The sequence below is a fragment of the Rhagoletis zephyria genome, unplaced genomic scaffold (genome assembly GCF_001687245.7).
Source record: "Rhagoletis zephyria isolate East Lansing unplaced genomic scaffold, Rhagoletis_zephyria_1.1 Rzeph_scaffold_02119, whole genome shotgun sequence".
NCBI lineage: Eukaryota > Metazoa > Arthropoda > Insecta > Diptera > Tephritidae > Rhagoletis > Rhagoletis zephyria.
The window spans coordinates 79,615-93,315 of NW_016159203.1; the positions used below are offsets into that span (position 1 = coordinate 79,615).

The window sequence follows — 13,701 nt, forward strand, 5'->3', positions numbered from 1 at the left end:
AATATTATAGATGTTCATAAATAGTAATAAGGAGGTTGCTACATATACCAATATGATATACGCGTCTATACATATATCAAATAATCGTACACAAAGATGTTAGATATCCATACCTGAACTTAAAGTGAAAATAAGGAGTTAAGTAAAAAATGCAATAAACTTACATACCATAGAAATGTACTGCATAGTATACTTTATTTGTAATTCAGATTTTAATTAAAGGTATTATAAATGTATACATACATATTACTATTACATACAATATAAATTGTAACACACATATTTAATGATCGTTATAGTATAAAATGGTTTTATCTTTTACTTGTTTGAAATATTTTGTTTTTGTTTAATTTTGCAACGTCTAAGAGCAATGTTTTTTTTTGTTATTGCAAGTTTTAATCCAAAGGGAAAATACACACTCAGCTGTTCTTGAAATTAAGCGTCAAAATATCTTTTTTTACTTAATTTTCGTTCGTCATGGATGTTAAAGAAATNGTTATTGCAAGTTTTAATCCAAAGGGAAAATACACACTCAGCTGTTCTTGAAATTAAGCGTAAAAATATCTTTTTTTACTTAATTTTCGTTCGTCATGGATGTTAAAGAAATTGTTCACCTTTCTTGTTCTACGTAAAAAGTAAAAAACAAAGCAAAATTAAATAAAACAAAATCCTTCATTTTTCTTTCTGCAAAAGAAAGTATAACAAACAGCAATTGCAATTGCCATTAACTTAGAATTGCATGCTAGTTTTAAAGCGCTCTTCCAGCTGTGCTGATAATTTATATAAAGTTTTCTTTTTAATCAAAGTCTGTAATTGAATGTTGGTGAGTTTCCTATTGCAGCCTGAATTTTTGATCCGTGTTGCGCTGGAAATCTTCAAATTATTTTTGTGTTTTCTTTGCATCGTATTGTTTGATGTTTCATTATCTTTTACGTTTTATGCCAAAATGTAAACACGCTGCTATGTGTATGTGCTACTAATTATCCGATATTAAGTATCATCATCTAATAAGTGATCTACATTATTGTTGTACACTACATATGAATGAGTACATACCAGAATATGGATTATTTTAGTTATTAGTATATAAATATTCAGGTTCATATATTGAAATTATGAATATCAAAATTCATCCTTAATGAAGTGCGTTTATACGTTTTATTCTTTTGGATTGCTCTATGTAATGTACGTAGTGCAGTTTATGTAAATCGTAAATCTTTCTTTCATGGGGTTGGATTAGGTTGGTCTGTATTTCTTAAATTGTTTCTCTTAAAATAATTCTGGTTATTTATGTAGTAGTACTTTAATGTTATGTATAAGCATACATCTTAAATGCCTATATGGGAAATAAAGAAAGATATATTGTATAAAATATAGTAGATATTTTTGATATTTATATGCATATGTTTTAAGTTTTTAAAGGTCAAGGTTTACAAGACATACAAAACAAAAAATCTAAATAGAAATTAGCGAAACAATCAACAGAGACGTTGTTTATAATATTAAAAAACAATGTTAATTCTGCTAAATAAAAATATTCATACAGTTATGTCTGATGGCATTTGTATCACTATTTTCAACTACCCATGTTAAACGTTCGGGATTAATTGTCAATTTCTAACCTAACATAATCCACTACAAAATTTCGGACTGCAAAAATACTTGGAGAACGAATTTTCAGCTTTCACGCTTAAACTTTTTGAGGAAATTCTTGATGACATTTGAGAAGAATTCAAAGCCCGATGCAAAAGTTCTGCAAACATTTCCATAGTTTGCTATCTTAAAAGTTATGCCGAAGTCACGGAAATTTAGAAACATCAAGTATNCTGAGGAAATTCTTGATGACATTTGAGAAGAATTCAAAGCCCGATGCAAAAGTTCTGCAAACATTTCCATAGTTTACTATCTTAAAAGTTATGCCGAAGTCACGGAAATTTAGAAACATCAAGTATCACAGCACCTTCAGGGCACTGGCGACTCGAAAAATAAAATTAATCTTGCAGTTAAACAACTATAAACTTTTCTCTTCGGGCAAATTAATAGTAGCTTGTTGGTGTGTTTTGAAATCCTCCAGAAACATGCATTTAATACACACACATATAGACGAGCTTAAATGTCCGTATTCGCAACAAACTATCTTCCTACTAACGCAACAGAAACAAGTGCAGCAATTACTACTTAAAAACGTACCTGCCACAGCACGCAACAAATATTCTTATTATGTTCCAATTTTGCTTTCGAAAAGCATTTTGCTCTGCTGAAAGGTTTTATGCACAGATATTTCTTGAAATTGTAAGTTTAGTACGAGCGTTTTGTATGTACTAAATAACTTGAACTTTTACCCGACGAATTCAGGTAACCGGCAGAAGCGGTTGAACCTGTGAAAAACAAAATGTTAACATTTATTGAGGGGAACATCAGGTTGATTTGGCATAGCTACACATAATTGACGATACAGTAACCCAGTTAGCATTCAAATTGTGATTAGTTTTACGGGGAAACTATATTCTGCAATATTCTCATACAAAATATTAGTGTATNCGAATTCAGGTAACCGGCAGAAGCGGTTGAACCTGTGAAAAACAAAATGTTAACATTTATTGAGGGGAACATCAGGTTGATTTGGCATAGCTACACATAATTGACGATACAGTAACCCAGTTAGCATTCAAATTGTGATTAGTTTTACGGGGAAACTATATTCTGCAATATTCTCATACAAAATATTAGTGTATTAAAATCGTCATTATTAAGTATATAACTACGCAATATAAATTAAGAGATTAATACTGAAGTTTTAATAGATATCAATATACGCTTAAATAATATTTCTGTCGATGTGGTATGCGTATAAGTAATACTTATAATTACCAGCCACGCATCTTGGTTAGCACGCAAGATAAGTGAAATTTTTGTCTTGTTTTTTTTTTTTACAAATCATAGTCAGCACTTAATTAACGAAATGTAAGTAAATTACATCCAAATAACTAGCTTACATCTAGATCAAGGGTTTTGCTCTTTTAGAGCCTGCATCAATAGACATAAACGTGTATGAAAATTAATATATTAAACTTCGTTTAAATTGCAAATAAGGAAAAGAAGGAAAGGGCAAATGAATGTTTTAATGGACCGATAAACATGTATAAATATTTACATTTATTGCTTACCGTAACTAGGCGCCGATGAGACACTATAAGGGTTCATTCGGTTTCCTTGTAAGCTGCCCGCTTTTTGTGGACCACCATTGTAAGATTGTTGGTAATCACCAAAACTTTGGGGAGCGGCTGGTGCAGGAGCAGCTGCACCATTCCAACTATTCACCGCTGGTGCTGCGGCGGGTGCAGCTGCTGGTGGTGGTACGGGTGCGGCAGCAGGTGGAGCTGCGTAACCACTTTGAGGCCATGCGGCTGGTGCTGGATAGGCCGCAGGAGCTCCCCATCCGGGAGCTGCGCCGTTTTGTGGTGGAGCTGCGTAGGCTCCGTAGCCTGCAACGGGTGCAGCTGGAGGTGGCTGTTGATATGCAGCCGGTGGTGCAGCCTGGGGATAACCACCCCATCCGTTGTATGCCGGCGGGCCCATCTGTGGCGGATACCCGTAAGCTGGCTGCTGGGCATACGGGGCAGCAGGTTGTTGATAGCCATTTGCCGGAGGCGCAGCACCCGCGGGTACACCTGCTTGTTGTGCCTGTGTTGCACGTTTCTTAGCCAACTCTTGTTTGTAGACAGATTTTTTTACATCTACTAGAACATATTTAATTGTGTGGTTTTTATGCACTAAAAGAAAGAACAGATACAAAATTTATTATAATTTGAGCAATGTTAAATTAAGAATACAGTTCTTTAATAAGCTATTTTATTTAGGTATAATGATTAAAAAAACTTACAGACTGCTTTGTCCACTGCATCATAGTCGTCAAACTCTACAAAGGCGAAACCGCGTTTGCGCCCGGTTGTTTTGTCTGTTAAAATCTTAACTCCTACAACATTGCCAAATTGTGAGAAATGTTCTGTCAACGTCTGCTCATCATGATTTTCTTTTAAACCACCAACAAAAATTTTCTTCACAGTTGTGCTAGCTTCTGGTTTACCAAGTTCAGGTTTTGGCAACGCACGTTTTGAATCTACTTGCCTGTTGAACGTTAAGAAAAATGTAGTAAGAATGAATAAATATACATATTTTATTTAGATACGACGGAAGTATACAAATTTCCGAGCCCGATTTTCACAATGTGTGCAATAGAGATTTACGCCGTTAGGATTTGCGGCGGTCGACTTCGTTGACCTTAAAGAGAAACCGGAAACTCCGGCGCATCTACCCAGGGACAGTTGCCAAAGCCGAAAGGATATCATGAAGCTACTAATCTTATCATGTCACCCCGGTGGATAAAGGCGTGCTCCACTATAATTCAGATTAGAATTCTATTTAAGGGACATTCCATGTTAAAAAGGAAAACAATATAAATTTTTAAATGCCATAATTATACCTATTTCACTAGATAATCTGTAGAAAGTATTAAAAAAATAAAATAAAGCATAATTTTTGTCTATGTAAATTTTTAATTCATAAATAATTACTTTACACCATTCAAAAACGCCCTATATCAGCATATTTTCAATACATTTTGAAGTGAGATAGGGCGTTTTTGAACCGAATTTTGAGATAGGGTGTTTTTCAATTAAATTCTGAAACCGGGCGTTCTTCCACGCAGCCATCGATTTATGCTGTGTATGGCATCCATGGTTCCGACAACTTAATTATAATTTTACCATTGATGGTGGTGGCCGTTAATTGGTTCTTAAATTTGTTTAAAATGGAATTACTCATGACTCCGGCCAGTTATCGGACTTCTACCACATTGTGGTAGATCTACCACTTTTCGGAGCATCCACCACATCTACCACTCAAGGTCTGATATCTACCACATTTTCTCATTTTTGAGTAGTTATAATCATGATAAAAATATAGTAAGGTAGAACCCATGATTCAATAATGAAAGGTTTTGTAAGAAAAACTTTCTCTCGCTCTAATTTTATCAATGACACTCCCACCCTACTCCTAAAAACAAAAACAGTGATATTTCTTTTCCAAATTTCTTTGCAAGTTTTAAGAACATTTTTAAATTGTTAGTAGTGAAATTTTTACTTTTTAAATTTGAAGAAATGTTTGTTCTGCATTCGCTGGCGCCAACAAGACAAAATGGGTGAGAATCGTTGGACTACAGAAATTCAATGTTAAGAGACGAAATTCCCTTAAATGCCGAAATGTATTTGTCGATATTCGTCGAGACCTCTTGATTCTGCCAAGTCGCTGTAAAGTAAAGCGTTCAATGAGCCAACGAAGGTATTTAGGTATTGTACTCCACGACACAATCCTGGTGTCTCCGAATGAGATTTTGACGCAATATAACATTGCCAAACCGCATCCATAGGCCCAATCGTCACACGACAGCTCGGTTTAGTCAATGGCGCGATGTAATTGCACACTTAAAAGGTGTACGCACGAGGCGAATGTTGGCTGGCGACCAACTTTATTGAAAGCGATTAGCTGAAAGTAGAATGCAAAGTTGAACAATACAAACGCCTTTTTATGGCGAATATTTTAATATTTTTTTATATTTTGATATTTTTAGTCATTCAAATTTTTTTTCGTGCAACCCGGCGGGAGTTGAACGCAAAAGTTGCCTGAAAAATCGCCTCGTGCGAAAGCCCCATTACGCCACTTCTCATTTGACGATGTAGATCACGTTCCCTATCTCAGTCGTTCAGTAGCTGCGTGCTCTGAGTTCGTCCGGCACCAATCGCCAACTGCGGCTGTGCAAGCCAGTGTTGAATATTTTCCCCAGAACATAAAAAGTGCGACATCAAAGAATTCGAAACAATCGAGCCATAACCGCGAAAGAAACGTAAGCTCCAAATTTTTTTATTTGCCGTTTTTTTGTTTAATAAATATTGCATATTTTCCGCAAACAAATAGCTTCTTCATGTCCATCAACTGGCAAACAAATACAACAAAAAAAAAGCTGAAAGTGGACCATCCATTCTCGAGTTATGCGCCATCTGACGTACGCAAGTTTGGTATAAACATAGAAATATTTATTTTTAATAACAATAGGGGGTTATATTCGATGTAAATAAGCTTGTTTAAATTAAATAATTAAATCAAATTCGTTTTTGTTTTAAAATACCACCATTCACTATTATCCACACGTTTTTATAGAATTTAGCTCCCATTTTAGGAAGTGTGATTGAATTCTTCCCCTTTTTCTTCTGCTTCCAAAAACCATCCCTGTGGGTGGGAGTGCCAAATTTTAGAAAAAAGCTACTTACAAAACCTTTAATAATTGAATCATGGGTAGAACCGCACTTTTAAAATTCTTGACGTTTTTTATGCAATTTAATTTTTAAATTTACTCACAAACTCACACACCCATTTTCATTTTCAATCTCAAGCAACAACAATTTCGAAAGATTTCGATTTTTTATTTTCACTTTTATAAATGCTGGCAAACTTCAAAAAAAATCATGGCCGACAAATTGAGAACGGTTCTACCTTGTTATGTTTTTATCGTGGTTATAATTAAGCTCCACATGATTTTCCTTATTTCTTTAATTTTACGAGCAAAAATTGTCCAACACTAAACACTATGTGATAACAAGTAGGGATACGATATCGAAACGTACTCATTTAAAGTATCGCTGTAAAAATATCGGGTTCCATTAATATCGTAATAAAAAGACCCGGTATTCCAAATATCGATAAAAAATTCAAAAAATTAAATCTGAATATTGGTCTAATTTTCTATTAAAGAAATAACGCTTTGCACTTTAATAAGCACATCACTGAAGGCGCGTGACATACAAACCTAAGATAGTAAACATTTCTGCGCTTTAAAGTGCAAAATATATCCATATTGCTTTACAAATAGATTTGCAAGAAATGGTACAGAAGATAAGGCTGAAATTCATGTTTTATTTGCGTTAAAATTTTGTTTAATGTATAACTTTCAATAGAAATTTTAGTAAGGTAGCGTCACGTCAGATACTGCGGCTGATAAAAAAGCTCCTGCTTTACATTACATTTTTACATTTTGGAATTTGCAAAATTAACTTTAAATATTTTAAATATTACTACAAAAAAGTTTTGTACAAGTAGTCTTGGCCCAATTCCCAGAGTTAAGCTTTGACATTTTCATTTTATTTTCTTATATTTTGCCATGCAAATGTATCATTATCCACTTACACTTTGTAATGTACATTTACGATTCGATACGATACAACGGTTCTGGTTCTCGATTCCAAAAAATATCGTTTCAAAACTTTCGAGTAAAAAGTATCGGTGTCGAATGTCAAAGACATCGATATGGTATCATATCGTATCGAAATTCGTGTCCCTAATAACAAGAATAATAGTATACAAGATTTCGCATTCCCCGCGCCGATGACATTTCTCAAGTAAAAGTAAACAAAGCTGAATTTTCTCAATTTCTCAATTTTAAATTATTCGTCGGGAAACGTGATTTTATTGTGTTAAATTGCAAAGTATATGATTCATAAAAAAAAACTAATAAAGAAAATGTAAGAAATCGGCGATTTTTGTGAAAGCATTAGCACAGCTAAAGTCTTTAGGGCGTTGTTTACTTTTACTTGAGGATTGTCAGACTCGGCAAAACCCAAGTTAAAAGTTTTTTCTAAAGACTCGAATTAAAAAGTTTTGCAGTTTAGGTGAAACCTTGCAGATTTTCTTTTTAATCCTTGTAAAAAGTTTGGTCCGAAACCTGGTATCTACCACATGTTTTCTAAATCTACCACATTTTTTTCCAGAATCTACCACACCGAATTTTTATTAAGTCCGATCACTGATTCCGGCTTGAATAAAAAAGGTGAATGCCTGGTGCAGATACATACGCGAATGTAGGGTTATGAGCTACATGGTTTTCTATGTTCTCCACACATAATATTTAAATTTAAAAAATAAAGTTATGCTATTATAAAATGTTATGTAATTTATGACGCGATGAATCACATTTTTTAATAAACTTTCGCTTTTCGTGTTCCATTCTAAAATAAAGACAAACGGTAAAAAATTTTTGTTCGTTTCTTAAAATGCAAAAAAATACACATTCTCTGCCCCTTGAAGCTTTGTCAGGTGAGAAGGTTGTCCTGAAAATAAGAGGTTTGCTAGAACGACAAATTATGAAATGTGTGAGATAGACAAGGAGAAGGCAAAAACCTTTTACACGGTTGTGTATCATCAAATACATTTCGCAGCGATGAAAAGAAATTACATAAGTCGTCAGCAGCGTTGCCATTTCGATATAATTGTACAATTTTTGATACTTTTTTTCTAAATTTTAAGATTTGATACTTTTTGTTCACAAGTGCTCCATTTTGCCACCTTAGGTTTGCAGAAATTATTTTTTGAAAACTATAAATAACATCATCATAGTTTAAAAGGCAAATATTTTTTTTCTTAGATTCTTATAAGTTTGATCTGGTGACTTATAAAGGAAATACAACCGAAATTTCTTTGCACACGTCGCTGTTATGGGGCCCCTGAACCGCACAAAAGTATTGCGTAATTTCGGGCTTGCTTCGATGTATGAAGTTGTTTTTTTTTTGATATTTTGCTCAGGCTTGTGTTTTTGTAAAATAATTTGTGTTGCGTGATTTTGGTGTCCAGATCGTGCAGTAAAACATGGTTAAGAGGGTAGAAAAAAACATATTTTTTATATTCTTTTGTTTTTGCGTTTTAACAGGTCTCCAAACCGGTTTTGAACCGAACTGGTTTTTAAACCGAACCGGGGCCTTTTTCGATCTTTGAACCGAACCGTTTTTTTTTTGTTTTGAAGTGCTAAAACGCAACCGAAAACCACTCCATAAAATGATTCGGTTCGGTTCAAAATGAAAATCCACTGTAGCATTTTTCAAGTTTTGTAATACGTACTTTTGTCTGAAAATACATCTCTTATGGTAAAACTGCAAACATTTTTTTGTCTCATAGCAACTCCGTGAGTTGTGATTTCACCAGCAAAAAAAAAAAATCAAGTCATATTTAAGATAATTAAGCTATAAAACTGCATACTCGGATTGTTTAGTTGCGATTAAACAAAATTGATGCTTTGATACCATTTTGTTGAAATCTGTAGATTTTTTCTGCTTTTCGTACAAACATTTAGATTTGGATTTAAATTGTTGTTTTTATAGAACGAGCTATACTTTTATAAAAAATTAATGAACATTAAATCAACAAAAGAAACATTGTCAAATGTCGCACTCCTATTATTTTGACCACACGTACACTTGTAAATGTGAAGTTAAGGCCTAGCGTAAGCTCCAACCGACCGAAAATGGGGGTTTCAACAATTGGCCACGATTCAAAGTATCAATTAAATATCCCAGGTATGCTGAGTTTGTCTACTCTACTAGGCTCACGACTTAAACCAGTTTATTAAAATTTTTCTAATTTCGCCTTCATCGCGTTGATTTTAAATAATTTTTTTGTTTAGGATATCGCGAATTTTCTTCTATACAAAAAAATCAAAGTTAAAACTTGAAAATTTTTCATAGAAACGTTTATTAAAAATTTTGCAATCTAGATGAAAAACTTTGCAGAATTTTCATAACTTTTTTACAAAATTTGAAACTTGGATTTGTATGTTAAAAAAATACAAACATTAAAGAGACAAACAAAATTAAAATAGCCAAAACTTGGTAAAATGTCGGGTCTCTATTTATTTTTCCACCACAATACATGTGGATATTTGCATTTGATCTCAGTAAAAAAGCCTTATATTTTTATTGGTCTGTTATATTTTTGCAATACTTGTATCCTCTAGCATACTAAAGTTTAACCATTTGAACCGAACCGAACCACGGTTCAGAAATATTCATGAACCGGTTCTTGTACCGGTGCAAGCTTTATCTGAGTGGTTCAAAGTAAGCCCGCGGGTACGTGTCGGAATATTTTCTGTCAGCACGAACTAGTGCGTGCATGGGCGTTCAGTAAAATTTCATAAAAGCACGAATAAGCACGAAAAAGCTCGTTGCTAATACTACAAATTTAGATAAGCTTTTGTTTTTATACAAAAAAACAATAGTATATATTTAAAACTCTTTTGAGAAGAGAAAAGCAAGAAAAGAAATATTTGGAAACCGATAGAAAAAATAAGATACTTAGTAGTTTTGTTTACATATCTGTACATAAAATACCTTCCACCTTTTCTACTTCCCAGAAAATATATTATAAAATCTTTGATGTAAAAAATTGATTCGGATAAGTAAATATACATACAGTGCCGAACAGAAGTATTGGCACAGTGAATTTTTCGCAATATATACAAAGTTCTTTATTCTAGTTTAAGCCCTGCATGCAGCTCTCAAGAAAACTATCAAGAAAAAATTGCCATTATTTCGCGTGTGTGTCCAAGGAATTTTGACATTTTTGATACTTCACAGCCTGTTGCCTTACTCTTTCCCCAAGAAATAATGGAACGGGCATATATTTCTGTTGCAAACCTGGGTTGCCTTGTGCTCTTTTTTCACAAAAAAAACTTTATAAAACGGTAGTAGAAAGCGGTAAGAACTGCGTACTGCCTTAAGGAAATTTGACTCAAGAAAATTTCTTAGCCATTTCTTGTACGTCATTTTATATGGAGTTTTTGCTTTTCTTGAGAGCTGCATACAGGGCTTTATTTTCGATAATTTTTTATAAAAATGTTCATTCTACACCAGAAAACATAATAATAAAATCTCTAAACTTTGTGCAAAACTCAGGAAAATTCATTAAATTGCACACTAATTTGCAACTTTTTATTCACATTTTTTAGAAAAATTCAAGTATGCAGTTTTATAGCCCATTCAAATTTAGTATAACAAAGTGCAAGNTTTTCGATAATTTTTTATAAAAATGTTCATTCTACACCAGAAAACATAATAATAAAATCTCTAAACTTTGTGCAAAACTCAGGAAAATTCATTAAATTGCACACTAATTTGCAACTTTTTATTCACATTTTTTAGAAAAATTCAAGTATGCAGTTTTATAGCCCATTCAAATTTAGTATAACAAAGTGCAAGTTTAAAGAGAATTTTTCGCAATATATGCAAAGTTCTTTATTCTAATTTCGCTAGAAAATCGCATTGATTTTTGGCAATTTTTTTAGTGTTTAGTGTTAGTGGGTGTTTTTGAAAGATGATTTTGCACCAGTGCCGGGCCGGGCCTGAAAATTTAGGCCCGTGCCCATCTCTAGTTCAAAGCAATGAACCGAGGCGCACCGACTTTTGGAGTGGTTTGCATCGTCGTTTGGGGGCCCTATTAGTTTGTTTTTCGTTATGCAAATAAGCATACAGATTCTGTTTTTGTTAAAGCAACTAATACCCATTTTTTGTTTAACTATGGATTTAATAAACAAATTTTATTTATTTTTTTTCAAACAAATGTTTAAAAAATAACCGTTGTTTGCTTTTGATACCTTTCTGATTGGCAACTGATACTTCCTTTTTCAAGCTCGTGGCAACGCTGGTCAGCCAGTAAACATCGCGCGTCACGATGAGTTCAACAGAAAATTTATTTTGGCGGAAATTCCTTCATCTATATGAGTCATAGCGGCGGTTGTTAAAGGCGACATACACGGTGCATCTGAGCGAGTCATTTGTGTACGTGTTGACTCGCCTTCCGCTACAAACACATCCAAAGCGACTCATGAGTCAGACGCGCGGTGTATGCCGCTTATTAAAGATTAACAGTTCACAATAGGCATGTTTTATTAGCCGAGAAATTTCTGGGTCGATTACAAATGGCAACGCAACCACGGTTCCGTTGCCAGCTGTCAACGCAACTGGAAAGAAAATTTGTATTACGAATGGCTACTATCGTCATCTACTGCAGTTATCGATAATCTAAATTTGACAATTCGACAACTAGCAAGCGGCTGTAAACAATCTGTGCGAGTAAAACTAATAGGCGGCATTTATTGTTGTTGACTCGCCTTCAACTACACACAGTTGACACATAATTTTCACAAATACATCCAAACTGACTCGCAAGTCAGACGCAACGTGCCGTATGGTGTGCAGAAGACTGGCCGGCAAATCATGGGGATGCAGCCCCTATATCCTAAGGTGGATGTACACCATGATAGTCAGGCCAATAGCTACTTATGGTCCGAGAGGACCACACTCAACACAGTGAGGGCATCGCTCTCTAGGCTCCAGGGGTTGGCGTGCACATGTATAACGGGGGCCATGCGTACCTGCCCTACCGCAGCCCTGGAAGTCATTTTGGACCTGACGCCACTGCACATAGTGATAGAGCAGATCGCCAAAAAAGCCATCCTCAACTTCATGAAGGAGGGCACTGGCAGAGGGAAAGTGATCTCGAGCCGATTGGGAGATGAAATTAGATCTAAGATCCCTATCTCCCAGCTCAACAGAGATGACATGAGTACAACGACAATCTTTGAGAAGAAATTCAGGACCGAACTAGGCAACAAAGCGACCTGGAATGAGACAATCTTAGAAAACACCTTCAGGGCTCACACCCAAAGGTGGTTCACAGATGGCTCAAAAACCGACGAAGGGATAGGAGCTGGAATATCTGGCCCTAGGGCTAAGATCTCCATCCCCCTGGGAAACTACCCCAGTATATTTCAAGCGGAGGTTTACGCCATAAGTGTTTGCGCAGAAATAATTCTGGAGAGACAAGCAAGACTGCAGCATATAGTTATCTGCAGCGATAGTCAGGCCGCATTAAAATCCATATCCTCGTGTGAGATTAAATCACGAGTGGTATGGGAATGTGTAGCGAGATTAAACACCCTGGGGGAAAACAACACACTACAACTGGTGTGGGTCCCGGGCCACAAAGGCATACAGGGAAACGAGGAGGCTGACAGACTAGCAAAAGAGGCCGCAGCCACTCGACCCATAGGCCCTGAACCCTTCCTTGCAGTGGGGCCTCATATAATCAAGGAGGAGTTAAGAGCAGAAGAGCGAAGGTTAAGAAGAGCACACTGGGACAACACGCCTGGGCTAAGGCAGGCGAAAGAACTTCTTGGAGGATATAATCCCAAAAGATCTAGGCAAAAGGCACTGCAGACTGCGGGCCGATATGCATAACCTGGGGATCAGTGCGAACGATCTATGTCGGTACTGCGACATTGCACCAGAAACCCCGCGGCATATCCTATTTGAGTGCGATGCGGTTGCGAGAAGAAGGCTAACACACCTGGGAAGGATGTGGCCAGAGGCTACGCATATACACTCTCTACCTCCCTCGAAACTGCTCGGATTCATCAGAGCATTGGGACTGGACGATGTGTTATGATGAGCTCCGAGGGCACAATAGACCTAAGGTCGCAGTGCACAGCCTCTAACATTCTATCTATCTATGCCGCCTATAAATGATTAAAATAAAGGGGTTTGAAGAAAAGAGCAATAAAGCTAAATTCATCACAATTATTTGTTTAAGAGGAAGAGAAGTAAATGAACGCAGCCTAAATCAGGAAACATTTAATGGATTATTCCGCTAACGCGTGCACTACTGTAAGCAAAAGTTAATGCTTTCAAGGTTTTTCTTTTATTATTGTTTTGTGTTTATTTTCAAAGTATATTGAGGACTTCCAGAAGAAGCTGTAGTATAATTGGTTAATAAACATAGGAACCACTTCGTTCAACTTCAATACCTACGCTCATAAAACTTGCG

General features: G+C 35.5%; 1 protein-coding gene across 1 annotated transcript; it reads right to left on the reverse strand.

The window, feature by feature from the left end:
• Positions 1-495: 495 nt before the first annotated feature.
• On the reverse strand, positions 496-4,172 carry LOC108366054 (ribonucleoprotein RB97D-like; the record flags this gene model as incomplete). The annotated part of the gene is made up of 4 exons (XM_017620323.1): positions 496-1,336; positions 2,191-2,378; positions 3,168-3,773; positions 3,884-4,172. Coding segments are annotated over 3 exons (975 nt in total), but the record flags the coding sequence as incomplete, so codon positions are not given.
• Positions 4,173-13,701: the final 9,529 nt, after the last annotated feature.